The sequence below is a fragment of the Erpetoichthys calabaricus genome, chromosome 12 (assembly GCF_900747795.2).
Source record: "Erpetoichthys calabaricus chromosome 12, fErpCal1.3, whole genome shotgun sequence".
Taxonomy (NCBI): domain Eukaryota; kingdom Metazoa; phylum Chordata; class Cladistia; order Polypteriformes; family Polypteridae; genus Erpetoichthys; species Erpetoichthys calabaricus.
In genome coordinates, this window is record NC_041405.2 from 54569421 (window position 1) to 54586374 (window position 16954).

General features: G+C 40.4%; 1 protein-coding gene across 5 annotated transcripts in view; it reads left to right on the top strand.

Moving 5' to 3' along the window:
- The window catches only part of ubn2a (ubinuclein 2a), a 115375-nt gene that overhangs the window by 42211 nt on the left and 56210 nt on the right, over nucleotides 1–16954 (top strand). For all 5 annotated transcript variants that reach the window (XM_051934494.1, XM_028815565.2, XM_028815567.2 and 2 more), the window contains 3 exons: nucleotides 4852–4989; nucleotides 13097–13209; nucleotides 14469–15051. In XM_051934494.1, the coding sequence (XP_051790454.1) occupies nucleotides 4852–4989; nucleotides 13097–13209; nucleotides 14469–15051 (834 nt within the window). The remainder of the gene's footprint in view (nucleotides 1–4851; nucleotides 4990–13096; nucleotides 13210–14468; nucleotides 15052–16954) is intronic.

Sequence of the window (16954 nt, forward strand, 5' to 3'; positions counted from 1 at the left end):
TGTTTGTCTGTGCCACAGTACAGTTGCAGCTCTGAGCCACGTTGACTTTTCATTAGTCAACCTCAGTGGAACCTTGGTTCACACAGAGGCAGCGCCAGAGAGATACAGAGGCACACACAGGCAGCGCGATAGAGAGAGCCGCGCACACACAGTCAGCGCCAGAGAGACAGAGGGGCGTGCACACACACACACACACACACACACACACACAGAGAGAGAGGCAACGCCAGAGAGAGACAGAGGCACACACAGGCAGCGCAAGTGAGAGCCGCGCAATCCTTTAAAACTGAAGTTAAAACACAATGAAGGAAGCAGTCTTTAAAACCCTAATAAGCCCTGTGCCTCATTTTCATTAGCTCTCACCTGCTTCAGGCCCTGCAATAGTCGAGACGCTCTCTCTGCAGCTGACCTTCTCTGTGCCTGACTCCACTACTGTCAGTCGCCTGATTAAAAATGGCCTTTTGAAGGGGAGCTATGGACCCGCTATACCACAGGAACACATTGCCTTCGAGCCTGCTCTCGCTCACTGTAACATACCGGCTTTCTCTCTCTCCTCACTCGCTCACACACTGCACAGGGGAGAAATGCCCGAAGCAGAGAGACAGAGGGGGTGGGGACTCGCGTGCTGCTGAGAGAGAGAGGGCTCGCGTGCTGCTGAGAGAGAGAGGGCTCGCGTGCTTCTGAGAGACAGAGGGGGAGGGGGCTCGGGGGCTGGGGAGGCTCGTGTGCTGCTGAGAGAGGGGAAGGGGGCTCGTGTCTGAGAGAGAGAGGGGGGGGCTGGGGAGGCTGGGGAGGCTGCGTGCTGCTGAGAGAGAGAGGGGGGGGCTGGGGAGGCTGCGTGCTGCTGAGAGAGAGAGGGGGGCTGGGGAGGCTGCGTGCTGCTGAGAGAGAGAGGGGGGGGCTGGGGAGGCTCGGGTGCTGCTGAGAGAGAGGGGGGGCTGGGGAGGTTCCCGTGCTGCTGAGAGAGAGACAGAGAGGGGGGGCTGGGGGGGCTCACGTGCTGCTGAGAGAGGGGGGGGGCTGGGGAGGCTCGAGTGCTGCTGAGAGGGGGAGGGGGCTTGCGTGCTGCTGAGAGAGAGGGGGGGGCTGGGGTGGCTGCGTGCTGCTGAGAGAGAGAGGGGGGGGCTGGGGAGGTTGCGTGCTGCTGAGAGAGAGAGGGGGGGGGGCTGGGGAGGGTTGCGTGCTGCTGAGAGAGAGAGAGAGAGAGGGGGGGCTGGGGAGGCTTGCGTGCTGCTGAAAGAGAGAGGGGGGCTGGGGAGGCTTGCGTGCTGCTGAGAGAGAGGGGGGGGGGCTGGGGAGGCTCGTGTGCTGCTGAGAGAGGGGGGGGGGCTGGGGAGGCTCGTGTGCTGCTGAGAGAGGGGGGAGGGGGCTCGTGTGCTGCTGAGAGAGGGGGAGGGGGCTCGCATGCTGCTGAGAGAGAGAGGGGGGGCTGGGGTGGCTGCGTGCTGCTGAGAGAGAGAGAGAGGGGGGGCTGGGGAGGCTGCGTGCTGCTGAGAGAGAGAGAGAGAGGGGGGGGGGTTGGAGAGGCTCACGTGCTGCTGAGAGAGAGGGGGGGGGCTGGAGAGGCTCACGTGCTGCTGAGAGAGGGGGAGGGGGCTCACGTGCTCCTGAGAGACGGGGGAGCTGGGGAGGCTCGCGTGCTGCTGAGAGAGGGGGGGGGGGGCTGGGGAGGCTCGCGTGCTGCTGAGAGAAAAGGAGAGGGGTGGGCTGGGGAGGCTCGCGTGCTGCCAAGAGAGAGGGGGGAGCTGGGGAGGCTCGCGTGCTCCTGAGAGAGGGACGATCCCGCTTTCAGTCACAGACAATTGTATGTTGCTCTCTCCAGAGGTCCATCTTTTCATTCACTCACACTGGTATCCACAAACCCACCCCATTTGGACAACTGTGTTGTTCAGCAAGTGTTCACCCATCAATACATAATTATGCGGCGTATGTTACGCCGCGGGTTGGGTAGTATAATATATTTCTCTTCTGGTTCATCCTGCTTCCACTACAAAACCAGTCCTGTCCACACGCAGCCGACACGGCATTTCTCGATTCCTATTCGTCGTCTTCCATGTCATGCACTATACTGGCCTGCTGAGCATAATACATCCAACAAGTACTCTAGGTGCTGCCACCACGGTAAAGTAGCTTTACCACCTTTGCGGGAGCCACCTGTGTCTTTACAACAGCTTCTTACACAGCAAACATCAGAAGATAAAAATTATCGTGAACACATTCGAGAATACAACTCTTCTCTAGCGTTTGCTTCCATGGGTGCACAGATAACTTAACCTCCTGGCCACGGACCATACGGTTTTAAAATACACGGGCAAATTTAGCACCAAATCTCTCCACTATATGCTAACACTTCTACCTCTCCAGGATATGGACAGTTGTATGTTTTTGACGCAGCGCAAGCTACTGAATTATGCTTACAAAATAAAGCAAACTCTGTATATAGCGAAAATTTACTTCTCCAGCTAGATTCCATGCTCGGAACCATCAACCCCTTCGCTAAATCATACAAACACATGCATGAAATCGCACAGTCCAATCCAACAGCATCTGTACAAATGGTTTTCAATGAAAACCCTAGACAGGATTTACGACAATACAATGCCCCGACGTGTCACACCGATGTTGTAACGATTTTTATCGGAGAAGATGGCAAACCGCCTGCCGAAAGGGACATTTGCATCTATCCCATAGGCAACTCCTGTAAACAGATTTCCACACTCAATATGAATTGCGATCCTATGGTTTACCCACTTTTATTCCCTTACGGAGACATTGGCTGGCACAAAGATTTACAACATGTTCCAGATAAAAGAACTGCCAAGCGAATAAGGCTTACTCAATGCCAGTTTTACATGTACAGATTAGCAATGAGGAATACATTTAGTATTTTGCACTCCAGGGGCAAACTATTCCAACAGTACGTCGTAGATGTGTATGTTAAAACAGAGGGCGCGTGTCTCAACTATCTCGGATTTCATCAACAAGATCTGCGCGTGGAACAATACAAACGACTTTCAGATGCACTACAAGCAAACGCTGAAAATAACGTACGTGTAGGCAAAATGATCATATTACCGTCCACATTTCCAGGAAGTCCAAGATATATACAGTGGAACCTCTAGATACGAGTTTAATTCGTTCCAGCACTGAGCTTGTATAGCGAATTTCTCGTATCTAGAACAAACTTCCCCATTGAAAATAATGGAAATCCAGTTAATCCGTTCCACACCCCAAATATATTAACATTTTCCTAACAAATAACACCGATAAATTATATATACTGTAGTCTACCTTTAATAAATAACACTGGTAAATAATATAACTGATTATTAAAAGAATCAAAACAGGTGTCCAAAGTGCAGTAGAGCATTCAATAAATCTTTAAATAAATAATCCTTAAAACAGTTGTGAAGTGGAGGTTTAAAATACACAAGAATAACAATCCTTTAACACAAGGTTAAAACGTCAAAAGGATGCAGTCTTTAAAAAACAGATGACAATCCCCGGTGCTTCTTCTCTTTTAGCGTCTCACCTGCGGGCTCTGCAACAGGCGAGACACTCTTAATGCAGCTGACCTTCTCTACACCGCCCTGCTTCAGCTGTTTGGCTCGCCTGTTCAGCTCACTGTTCAGTTACACGCGAGCCTGCCTGCCTGCTTTTCTCTCTCTCTCTCTCTCTCTCTCTCTCTCTCTCTCTCTCTCTCTCTCTCTCTCTCTCTCTCTCTCTCTCTCTCTCTCTCTCTCTCTCTCTCTCTCTCTCTCTCTCTCTCTCTCTCTCTCTCTCTCTCTCTCTCTCTCTCTCTCTCTCTCTCTCTCTCTCTCTCTCTCTCTCTCTCTCTCTCTCTCTTTTATTTTACTTCTTCTCCCCCTTAACCGGCTTGCGCTTCTCTATATATGCGGGGAGGACATGGCAGCTGCAGCCCATCAGCCACAGGAACAATCATGGATGTGGGCAGTTTCCCACCTGTGCACTTAAGTGAGAAACGCAGACACTGCAGATCGCGGCTTGCAACTGCTACCATGCCCCCTCGCTAAGCCGCGAGCTATACCCACAGCCTGGCTTGTGGCTCGTTACGCGAGCCAATGCTCGCATTTAGATCTGAATTTTTCGCTCATACTTTCCTCGTATTTTGAATTTCTCGTATACAGAGGTGATCGTATCTCGAGGTTCCACTGTACAACAAAACTATCAGGATGCCATGACCATAGTACGTAAATTCGGAAAGCCTGATTTATTTATCACTTTCACATGTAATCCTGCTTGGCCGGAAATTCTACATGCACACTGCGTCTTTCAAGAAGTATTTATTTCTTCTTGATTTCTGAATTCCTTTCTCACCGTTTTCTGTTCCTATTCTTACACCGCCGGGCGGGTGTCAGCTAGTGTAAAATATTTCCACAGTAAGTACTGTGCCATTATATAAAAACAATTCTACAACCTCACCCAGGTCTGATAGTTATAACTAAGAGCAATGCAGGATTCCTGTCCCAGGAGAAGAACACTTGCCTTCGCATATTTAGACTGGTCTCCGTAGCCATAGTTCCTTTTTACATGGCCAATGCATATACTGATCAGTTTTGCTAGATGGTCTTTTTCCTCTGATTGCTGGATGGCCTCCATGCAGTCCGTCATATTGAAGGTGCTCTTGTGAATGAACTGCAGCCATTAATAGCATGCTGGGCATTGTGTAATGTTCTAACAGATAATGGAGTGACATTATGACCAATTAAACTCCAAGTGATTAAACACTTAAGTAGTTTAATAAATAAAAATACTCTTTATGTTTAGAGTGGAATTCAAATTTTGTATATTTCATGTAATATTTAACACAAATCTTATCCTTTTTTCCAGTATGATGAACTTGTACCAGCTTCACTAACTACTAAATTTGGTGGGTTCTACATCAACACTGGTACTCTACAGTTCAGACAGGCATCAGATTCTGAGGAAGAAGATACGAAGGATGAAAAAAAAGTGAAATCGCACAAGGTCTGTATAACTGGAGAGGTGAATGGTGTTTTTTTTTTTTTTTTTTTTTTTTTTTTGTTTCTTGGGAAATGTGGAAGTCACTCTGCCTTTCACTGTGTGGTAAGCCACGATAATATAATGGACATTGTCAGATGAGGTGGTCAGGCACTGACCTTATACTTTCTCATGCCCAAGGAACAGAAGGAATATTACAAAAAAATCTTTCAATATCTCCTTGAATAGTGCCTTGTGTGTTGCTGACTATTTCAAAAAATGTACCACACAAAGCATGCATACTAAATCTGCATCAGTATATTGAAGTTTTTGTATTTACGTAAGTTTTTTTTTTTTGTTTTTTATATATGCATGTTTTTATTACATTACATTATTACATTACATACTATATGCTAACATTTTTTGTTATTAAGGCAATAGAATTGAACTTTTTTCATTTTTCCGGGAGTAAACATAACGCTAAGGACGTTAAACTGGAAAAAAAATCTTACTGTCTTTTTCAGCATGAACAAAAGACATTGTATGAGTTATTGCCAATTTTATTCTATTAAGCTAGGTGTACTTTGAATGTATGTTGATGTGATAAGATTGATGCAGTGTTAATGCTGCTGTCTCACAACAAGGAGACACAGGTTCACGTCCCAGGTGGAACGTTAGCTTGTTCTGTCTTTGTTTACATGGTTTGAGCCAGATGCTCCAGTTTCCTCCCACGGTTCAAAGTCATCCAGGTTAGGTAAACTGGCATCATTTAAATTTCACCTTGTGTGTATTTGTGTGTTCATCATGCAATGAAATGGCACCATGTCTAGAGGTTCTTCCTGTCCAACACCCTATGCTTGCATAGACAGGCTCCAGTTTCCCTACGACCCTGCCCTGGATAAGCTGGTTAAGTCAGAGGGATAGATAGGTGTGTGATATGACCAGCTGTCCATAAGTTGTAGAATTTACAGTTGAACAAAGGATTCAAAAAATAGAACTGTTAGCTTAAAACATAATACAATGTAATGGATATGGTTACATTTGTCCATCATTCCAACTATTTTTTTTTTAATCCTTTTGTCTAGTTCTAATTTTCACCCTTATGCACACAATTTTACATTATGGATTTGGGCTAAACTTGTTTTAGTGTGAGTAAGCCTCCAGATAAAAAGTGTCATTCTGGATGTAATAAAAGTAGGATATTTCGTCAAATCCGTGGGGCATAAAAGTGGAACTGATGAGTCCATGGTTTACTATATTAATGAGAAGTAATAAGAAAATCACAAAACTTTATCTGCTGGTACACCAAATGCTGTGAAGACAGTGTTTCGAGAGCTAAAATGATCAAAACAATCATCCCATGGCAGAAAAAAGATGGGCTTGCCACTAACAAAAAGAAAATTGTTTTCATACTGGAAATGTGCCAAGATGTTTAACATTCCACCATATCTGGAAAGCAGCTAAGAACAGAAAGAGATCTAGGGGATACCTTGTTGGATTCAGTGGTTAACTAAAGTGGTGGGGATAATTTAGTCAGCTCCATACAGGTCACAGGGTAAATACCCAGTGAAAACTGTGACAGGAGCCCTTCACTTCCATTATTCTTAAGAAAGGGAGAAAGAGAGAAGGTATCTAACTTCTGACCAATATTTTACAGGTGGAAGAAGTTGGCTCATGACAGAAGAAAATTAAAAACATTGGCATATGTTCATTTCTGTGTTTACCACCCAAGAATGGAATGACAGTAGGAGAAAGGGTATGAGAGAGGGGATTCCTTTACACTTTAAAACAGGGGTCCTCAATCACAGTCCTGGAGGGCCGCAGTGGCTGCAGGCTTTTGTTCTAACCGGTTTCTTAAATAGAAAGCAATTCTTGCCAATAATTTAATTTCATGGCTTATTAGTGCTCTAACTGTGCTATGTCAGGTAATTCTCTTATCCTAGATTTTCTTCCCCTTTCTAAGGATATTATCCAAATGATTTGAATGCTAAAATGGATGAGTAATTCTCAGTCCTTCACTTTTTTCTCTTCACTTTCCTTCCAAGTATTTAATTAAACCCAATAGTGCATGATAAATACACGCAGATGTAAATGGTAACAAGCTAAATGGAGAAATGCTGGTCTCTGTTGTCATTTGCATGTTATTGCTAATTATGAGCAATTAAAAATCAAGGATTCAGCTGTTTAAGACTACAATAAGCAATGAGAGTTCCAAATCTTAACGAGCGAGACAACTAAAGTGAAGCAGAAGTGTTACTTGAGCAATAAGTGCTTCTTATTAAGCAGTTAGGTTGGAGCAAAAACCTGTAGCCACTACGGCCCTCCAGGACCGTGATTGAGGACCCCTGCTGTAAAAGATAACACTGTGATTAGATGACAGTGTTCTCTATGGAAGGAGAGATGTTGATGCTTAAATATTTCAGTGAGTTAACCAAAAGCATAAAAGGAGGGAAAAACGAACAACACAGGGAAATTAATTGAAGGAGGGGTTTCTATTCAGTTTTGTACATGTAACCAACCATGAAATTTCATGTATTAGTGTGATTCCTGCTCTCTATGTGGCACTTGTATTGCTCGGTCTCAACAAGGCACTGGTGACATGGTCATTGATTGTTTGCTACATGTGTTTTCATTTAGTTTTGCTTGTGCATTGCCTGCTACTTAATGCCAAACAGAGTTACATTTTTTAGAATGAAAACTAAATTAGCAGCACAGTGCTCAATGTGACTTGAAGTTCAGCGTATAGATTAAAGAAGATGGCAGGAAAAAAAAGCATTCTGCATAGAGGGGAAGAGTGCAAAAAAAAAACACAACAAAAAAAAATACTTAAACAGCAAAAAGCATTCCATACAATAGTAATTTCCTCCTCGTTGTGACTGGATATCTTGATAAAATTTTGGATCTCTATAATTACAGTTGAGTGTAGTAAATGTTTATACACTACAAAATCAATTTAAACTAATATGCAAGAAAATATGTAAAGCATCAAATTGTTCTGCCAAAGTTTTGAATTTTAAGTAAATAAAATACTAATATACATGTGCCAAGATATTCATATGCTTACATCTTTAGCGTATTTAACTTAACATTTCATCTAAATAGCTTGCGTGCAGTTTGTGTTTTGCAGTGACAATGAGTGGTTGAGGAATAGTATGTGCAGTAGAACTAAATTAATCTGAGTCTTTGATAATGTGTTTTTCTTCCCAACTTAACTTTTAAGTTAGCTGCTTTGGGCACTGTGTTCTAGCAGGAACAAGTGCTAATTGTGCATAACAGGGTGAGCCTAAATCTGTACTTGGATTGCTGAGATCCAATAAAAATGGAGACAGAGGAGTGCAGATTACAGAGAAGCTGCATGTTATAGAATTCCACTTAAAAATGTGTTACTAACATTTTCAAAAATCATAAATTCAAAATCATAATCTGAATCCTATTTATATAATTAAAAGGAAAACTAGTCCTAGTAATTTTTCCTTTATCATTGATTGTAGAGGAAACTAGCTGCTGTTATATATGATCTGTTTTAAAGATTTAGAATTCAGTAATCCATTAATCAGGCACCATACTTAAAATGCACCATTGTAGAAGAATAAACTAAGCTTGATATTCACAAGCAACAAACGCACACATTATCTGAAAAAATATTAAAAACATTAATGTATGGATTTCATTTGCCAGGAAATTTTACCATATGGTAACAGCTTCTGACAACAATTTTGTTAATAACAAGTTCTGACAAAAATTTAATTGAATTTATCTGACCTTGATCGACAATTGGAGGGACATATTTCAGGAATTACCTAGATGAAAGGACAGCTAAACAAACTTAATGGACTGAATGATGTCCGCTTCTTTTGTAAAATTTTTGCATTCTTAGTAGTATATGCCAGAGTCATCTAAATGAGTTATGATGGATTCTATTATAAAACAGATTTTAACTACTAATGTGTGAAATAAAGTTACTTATTTGCACATAGGAGGAAGATTTTACACTTAAATACATTCACTAGTTAATGTATGAGTCCTCTGTAAGACAATATGTAGAAGCTATTAAAAGGACATCTTAGATGCTTTGAAATATCACTGCTGTGTGGAATGCAAGTTCAGAGCAGTGGTTCTCAACTTGTTGTATGCAGTCACCCTGTTATATATGGGCAACTACCATGTGGTAATTGAGGAGACACAAAAAATCGTGAGCAGTAGGTGTGAAAATTCAGAAAGAGAGAGAACCTTTCCACATAAGAACATAAGATCACGTCAAGAAGTGCTTCTACTTAAGGGACATTAGAATATCTTCTTAGCACACTGGGAAGGATGCTGCCTCCGATGCAATGGTTGTCATCAGATAAGCACTCCTGACCAGTGAATGACAGCTTGATACTATTTGAGTGTGCTTCACTGTTGAGCATGAGATATGTTTTCAGATAAGGTTTATTTTGCAATATTTTAACAAGGATGCTGTGAGCATATGACTGTATACCTGGATAATTAGATATTTCATGTGTAATTTAGATTTTATTCATGAATACTATGGTATTGTTTTTTTGTTTAAATGTGTTCTCCTTCAAGCACATTGTATTCGGAAATTTTTAACCTCTGTTCTTCATGAAAACTTGAGCTGAAAATTTTTCTAAGACATCAATACAAACAAAAAAGGCATAAGAAACAGTTATTCAATACAATAATCTTATTTTCCTTTTTTGAACTGAACTTGTAGTTTAATCATGCCTAAAATGTTGTTATCCTATAAGGTTTAAAAATTTCTTGCTGCTTTTTTAGACAAAATAAAAAAGGAATGCTGCCTTTTTAATATAGCATCATATAGCCCCGATAAATTTACACTGTAGGTATGTTCAACCATCTAACCATTTTATAGCTAGCTTATCCAGCTCAGCGTCTCTGGGAGCAGTTACCTTTTCTGGCTACACTAGACACGAGATAGGCACTTAGACAGCTTGCCACCCTCGCATGTATCCTTTGACAACAGTGATTAAACAAGCAGTTCTATTTGTTCATTACAAAGTAAAATGTATTTAGTGTTTCAGAATGTTTGTTATTTGTACATTTGTGTGACTTAAACATATGCTTTGTGCATGTTAATGACAGGACATGTATTGCAGTAACAGTAGTGTATTGTCATGGAGACTTACAGTTAACTTGGCTGCTAAAATGAATACTTCATTGCTGAAAACAAATTGGCAAATGGCACATTTATGCTGCTGTTTGATTTTTTTTTTTTTAATTCTAATTTTCATTAGCATAACGACTAAAATGTGCCAGATATGGAGAAAGCATAAATAATACATATTAGAATGGCATGAGAGTGAATGCGATGCAGTCTTTAGTCAAGAATATTTATTACCTTCCAATCTAGTGCAAAGTCTGTTTTTGTGAGCCAGCTAAAAAAAAAACCAATGTTTTACACGAATTATGAAATGACAACAAACTTGAATTGACAAGTTTGCTAATACAGAGGTATTGTTAAATTTGGGATAAATCTTGGCAAAAAAGGAGAGAAAGATTTGAAATTTGAGTTAATTTGACTCGTCCATTAAAAATTACTCATGGTTCCATAAATATTAAGAAGATAATGTCTCCTCCATACACTGATGCGATCTCACAATGCAAAACCAACAAACTGAATTTCTAACAAACCTAATTTGAGAAGTGTGCTGTTATAAAAGCAGCTTTAGACAGTTTGTGTAAATTAAAATATTCTGAATTATCTTGGTATTCACTGATTATTCTGGCAATGTTGTAATAAAATTTGAAATTTTTAGTATTGTTTTTAAATAGTATTTATAGTTTCTGTCCACTATCTGAAACATAAATAAGTTTGACATGTGGGCATGGTAAGATAATATCTTCCACTAACTAACAGAATACTTGATTTATCACCTGTTTGGCATCTCTGCATGACACTACTCCAATGGTGCCCTTTGGCTAGCTACATGGTCATTAGCTGGGGACCCACCTTTTGTTGTTTCGATTCTTAACTGCTGTACATCCCCTGGTAGTGGAGCAGTGTTATGGACACCTCTATGCCACTACCTGCAGCTGGTATTTGGGCCAGATGTTCGCATCCCAGTTTCTATCATTCCTACTGAGCCACAACCAACATTTCCCTCCTCTGCCAGCTCTCTTCCTGCTCTCTGTTGCTTAACTTCAGTAGCTCCTATGCCTTTGAGTAGGTGGTGCATTGACTTGCTGACAAATCCACAGCATCCTACATCAACAAGGCAAGTGATGTCTCCTCCTGTCCTCTGTGCATTTGGTACACTTCCTGTTGTTGGCAGCTTCTGCTCCTTTCTTCCATGGGACAGTCAGATCTGTGAGGAGTACTGTTTTGACAGTAGTCAACCAAACCACTCTGTCTGGACGTAGACATGATGTGATATCCCAGATGATATGGTTTTAATATTATAGGTTGACTCTTGTCTTCAACTCATTTCCTGGATCTGTTGAGGTAGTGCCTTCAGCTCTCTCCCCCTTACCAATGAACTGGATCTGCTACTTGTCTACGGCACTTTGGCCAGTTTTCTTGGGACTTGGACAGTTCGCCACCTGTACCATCCCTGTGATTAATAAAGTCTTACATTTTATGATGATTTGTTGGGGACTTCCATTTAAGGCATTGCAGATTGAGCTCTTTTCTGTACTAAACCACTGGTGCAAGTTGTGTTGACAAGGTGGGATTTCATAGGTGGATCTTATTAGAAAACAGAGCTGCGCTTATTGGTTTATCCATAGGTCAGACCAACTAATTGGACTGTTAGCAATTGGTTACCACTTTGTCACCTCCCTTGACACCCTTGTAACACAGCACCAACCCTGGACCGCTCTTGACATCCTTGTAACACAACTCTAACCTTGGACTACTCCTCCAGTGTGTTTTTTCACCTCTGCCATGACCATTTCCTCATCCTCCTCCTTTTTGCTGGCCCTGGACAAATGTTGTGGGGCCTGTTTCCATTCATGTCCAGTTTGTGTTATGCCTATAACTTCCTGATGTACCCTGCTAATAGTCTTGTCCACTTATAGCCAGTACATACTTGAGTATGTGAAGCCCTAGTAAGCTGTTCATTAGACTCCTTTATCTCCAGGGCCAGCCTGTTTTTTTTCCTGCTTTTGCCACAGGCTAATGAATTTCAGTGGTAGCTACAAGACATTTCTCTCAACCTGCCCGGTTTCAGGCAGACATCAAGGCAGCCCTAGCCATTTCTGGATGGATGATTCAGTTTTCCCATCCATCCTGCTTGTTGCTGTTACGGAGATTTCACACAGATTCAAAGGTCATATCAACCTATGTGCTACAATGTGAATTGATAACCTCACACCTTGTACTTTCCAGGGAGCTGATAGTATTATTCGTATAACTACACTGACCTGAACTCAATAGCATAAAATCCCCCTAGATGTTACACATGAAATTAAAGTTCTGTCTTTTTTTTTCCTTCTTCTTTTGATCAGAATTCATATGCAACTCTGTCATTTTTGTAAATTGAGAGTATAGAAACTTTAAGCTTTCTAAGTTGTATTTCATATCAAAAAGCACATCCAAAGCAACCTGTAATAAAGAAATATCATAATTAATTTTGCCTATTAAGAGTTCAGTACTTAAGACCTGAAAATTTAAGATCAAATAAATGGTGGGACTTTGAAATATTTCAGTTTATGGAGGTGGTATTCCAGGTAAAAGATTGACAACCCCAGGCCAAAAGAATATTATGCTTAAGCTATATGTTATACTTGTGAGTTCTGATCTTAAATTTTGGATTGCTCTTGTATTGAGAAATGCAAGTGTAGCTGTAATGAGATATAGATTCCCTCTTCAGATAAAAAAGTTTTAATTTTGGTATAGTTTTGCTGGTTAAAAAAAAGGTCTCTTTGCACCTACCTAGTAAACGGAAATGTAAAACTTGTAAAGTTCGACCCAGAAAATTTGCAGGTTGATTGATTTACTTTTGTTTACTATTTTGTACTTTCTTGTCTGTCACTCCCTTATATTAAATAATTTAATTTAAATCATTATTTTGGTATTTCTTGTTCTCTTGGTGTTTTTCTGGGTCCAAGGACCACTATATTAGTGTATTTTTATGCATTTGTCATTTTTTCTACTTCCCTTTTCTTGTAGAAGCATAAAGAGGGAGAAGAACGTCCCATAAAAAAACGCAAGAGAAAGGATGAGGGAAGTGTTTTAGAGAAAGAGAAGAAACCAAGAAAAATCAAAATATCCAAACAACTTGGGTGAGATTAATTGGTCATTTTACTGATCTAATAGTTTAATTAGCTAGTCTTTATCTTATTTTGCATTTAAAACAGTCTACTGATAAGATATTTACATAAACAAATCCACACTTTTGTTTAGAAAGAGAATGAGAGAAAAAGTTGAGTAAATCATCTTCCAAAGTTAAATATTCATTTAAGAAACAATTTGCATACTTAGAGCATATTCATATAGAAAATGTCTTCTAATTAAGAAATTGGTTTAATCAAAAATATCAGTCTCTGTGCTCACCCAGGAACTGTGTGTACAATCCCTGGCCTATGTACTCCCGTAGTACTTTTTTTTTTTTTTTTTATATACAGTATTTGCCATCTTCCTGATATGTTTGTTTGTCAGTTTTTTTGCATTTTTATTTTTAGACAAATGCAATATCAAATAAAAGGAAACAGAGTGAACATATACCATTTCTAAATTGCTGCTTAATATATGCAAGTAATAAGGTTATACAAGGTTCTGCCTGTATTGTCTGTATGGAAAGTAATGGCCCCTTAGTTACTCTCTCAGGCAGCTGACCAAAGTTAATTGATGAGAGTTCACTGCCTGAACACAGCCACACCTGACTTGCCAGTCAGGAAAGGGTTACAAAGTCATTTTGAATGCTCTGTTGGGTAGTGAGGGAAAGATGTACATTTCAAGTGAGTGAACCCCCTACTACGTAGACACTTTCTTTGTGCATCTCACCCTTGTGTGTGTGTGTGTGGTTTGGGTGGCGTTTGTTTTAATAAATGTAGTTTTTGGTAGGGCTGGTCTCCTCTGCATCATTTTTCTTTATATGGGTTGCAACAAGACAACTGGAGAACTGTTTCCCGAACTTCATTCTTAGATATACCCTCTTCCTGAGTGACTGACCCTGTTGCATTTGCTGAATTCATTCTGAAAATTAGAAATTTATTCCCCTGCATTGCTAGTTCTATAGTGAGGCATGCGTAGATTAAAAAAAACAAACAATAAATTTGCATGGGTTTAGCACAGATCATTTGCTTTCATCAATTATGCGTTAACCTATTCATGTATGTCATCTATTCCCTTTTATCAATCCATATAATAAAGCTTTTGGTGATTTGTCAGCAATGCAATCATAGTAGTGTCAATATTCTGAAGTGACTCTAGGAATAGATCCATAGCATTGACAATTTGTACCTGTACTTTAATTTAAGTGAAAGCTTTACAAAATGTCATTATTTCTTGAAACAGATTGATACTTTTTTTTTTCTTACAGGGTAACAGCCCTAAATTCTAACAGACCTGATAAAAAGAAACGAAAAAAGCTAATGAAGGATTCTTTGTCATTGGCCGCCATGCTCCGCAAATTTACAAGAGAAAAGGAGGCTATGCGGAAGAATAACCAGTCCTCTTTGGGTACCACAAACACAAATTCCTTTCCCAAACATAACACACCAACATCTTCACAAACTACTCCAATAAACAATGTAAAGCCTGCTCCTAGTCAGACTACAGACCTCTGTGATCTGGCCACAGACCCTACTATGATCTCAATTTTGGGTTCTGCCAATGAAAATGAGCTCCTTCAGCATGCAGCAAATGCAATGGAACTTGATTTGCTGGATGTAGACTTAGAAAAGCTCCTAGACTCTTCATCTCAGGCTAGTGTGGATGGAATGGAAGGTGGTACCAATGTTACTCAAGAGAATGGCTTACTGAGAACCTCAACAACCTGTGAAAGTGGAAATTTGAATACATCTAAAACTTTGCCACAGAGGCAGGTGATTAGTGTGACACCACCACCCCTACCAGAAGGTCTTCCGGAGCCACTTCACAAGAGGATTGGTGACCTTCGTACTGTATGTTTCTTTTTTCCCCTTCCTTTTTATGTTTTCTCTATTTATCCAATTTCATTTTGATGACAAATGTCATAACTGTGGTAAGACCACTTAAATTGTTTTTAGCCTACCAGTCCAGCTAGACTCAATTATTACGTAGTTTTACTTATTTGGGGGTAAGTATTTCATTATTTTTTTATTTTAGTTTTTATTTTATTCTGCTGCTATCTTAAAATTATAACTCTTATAATGGATGAATACCAATATCTTAACATTGGCAGAAGTAAAAATATGCCTTAGTCAGGCTATTTCTGCTGAAGAATTTTTTAAAACAAGGATTGCTTCCTTATTAATGCTACTGCATTTTATATACTCGTAGCACAGAAACAAGAAAAACATCAAGAATTATAGTAACAAAATGACAAGATGCCTTTTAAAATCTGTGTTTAGTTTTAGAAATGGTAAATAATTTGTATCTGTCAGTAAGAAATGTTCAGTTAATAATCTTAAATTCATGTTACATAAAATTACGGACATTAACTAAGGTGTAGCCATTGATACAATTTAACAGAATATGGCAAGTACCTAAAATCAGTTAAGAACTATGTATCCAAACAAGCCATAATCCATTGTCATCAGACCCTTGCAACAGAAATATCAACTATGCAGCTAAAAAAAAACTTGGAACATTTTAAAATCATAGCCTGTCAATATGGTTTCTTATTTTGTGAAAGCTCATAATCTCCATATTCAAGATTATCACAACATTGTCTACTGTAGAGTTTCTGGAATAAAATATTTCTTGCCTGGCGAAAACCGCACATTTACTGTAACAGTCAGTATTGAATTGCCTGTTGAGGTTGTTTATGTTGGGAAATCGAGTCCTGGCCAATGTACTCTTTGCCTGAATGATTAATTTTCAGGTACAATGTTTAAGCACACAAAAATATAATTTTTAAGTTTTTTTTTTTTTTTTTTTTTTTTTTTTTTTTTTTTTTTTTAAAGAATCCTTTAGTGTAAACACAAAAATTGTGTTGTGTGTATATAGTGTGAAAAATATTATAAACACTATATTTTATCACTCGGCTTCATGCTTTCACCTCACTTCACCCAGTTTAGGATGTCTGTTCTAGCAACACTGGACTGAACACAAGTTCCTCAGTACACACACACACACCATGCAAGTTTCAAGCTCAGTAGTTGATGTAACATTAATGTACTTTTAATTTTTACTTGTAAGAGTTTCAAATTCCATCCATCCATCCATTATCCACCACTTATCCGAGGTCGGGTCGCGGGGGCAGCAGCCTAAGCAGGGAAGCCTAGACCTCCCTCTCCCCGGCCACCTCCTCCAGCTCTTCTGGGAGGACCCCGAGGCGTTCCAAGGCCAGCCAGGAGATATAATTCCTCCAGCGTGTCCTGGGTCTGCCCCGTGGCCTTCTCCCAGTGGGGCATGCCCGGAACACCCCCCCAGGGAGGCGTCCAGGGGGCATCCTAACCAGATGCCCGAACCACCTCAACTGACTCCTCTCAATGCGGAGGAGCAGCGACTCTACTCCGAGTCTCTCCCGGATAATTGAACTCCTCACCCTATCTCTAAGGGAAAATCCGACCCCCCTGCGGAGAAAACTCATTTCAGCCGCTTGTATCCGCGATCTTGCTCTTTCGGTTACTACCCAAAGCTCGTGGCCATAGGTGAGGGTAGGAACGTAGATCGACTGTTAAATCGACAACCTCGCCTTTTGGCTCAGCTCTCTCTTCATCACAATGGACCGTTGCAGAGCCCATTGCATCCCTAAAGTGATATGATACCTTTTTTGAATGAGTAATTTGCAGGTGTAGATTATTGCTTTAAAAATGGGATGCTTTTAAAATGTTTTATTAATTGCATAATCAAAATTTATTTGGTGTACTGTACATTCTG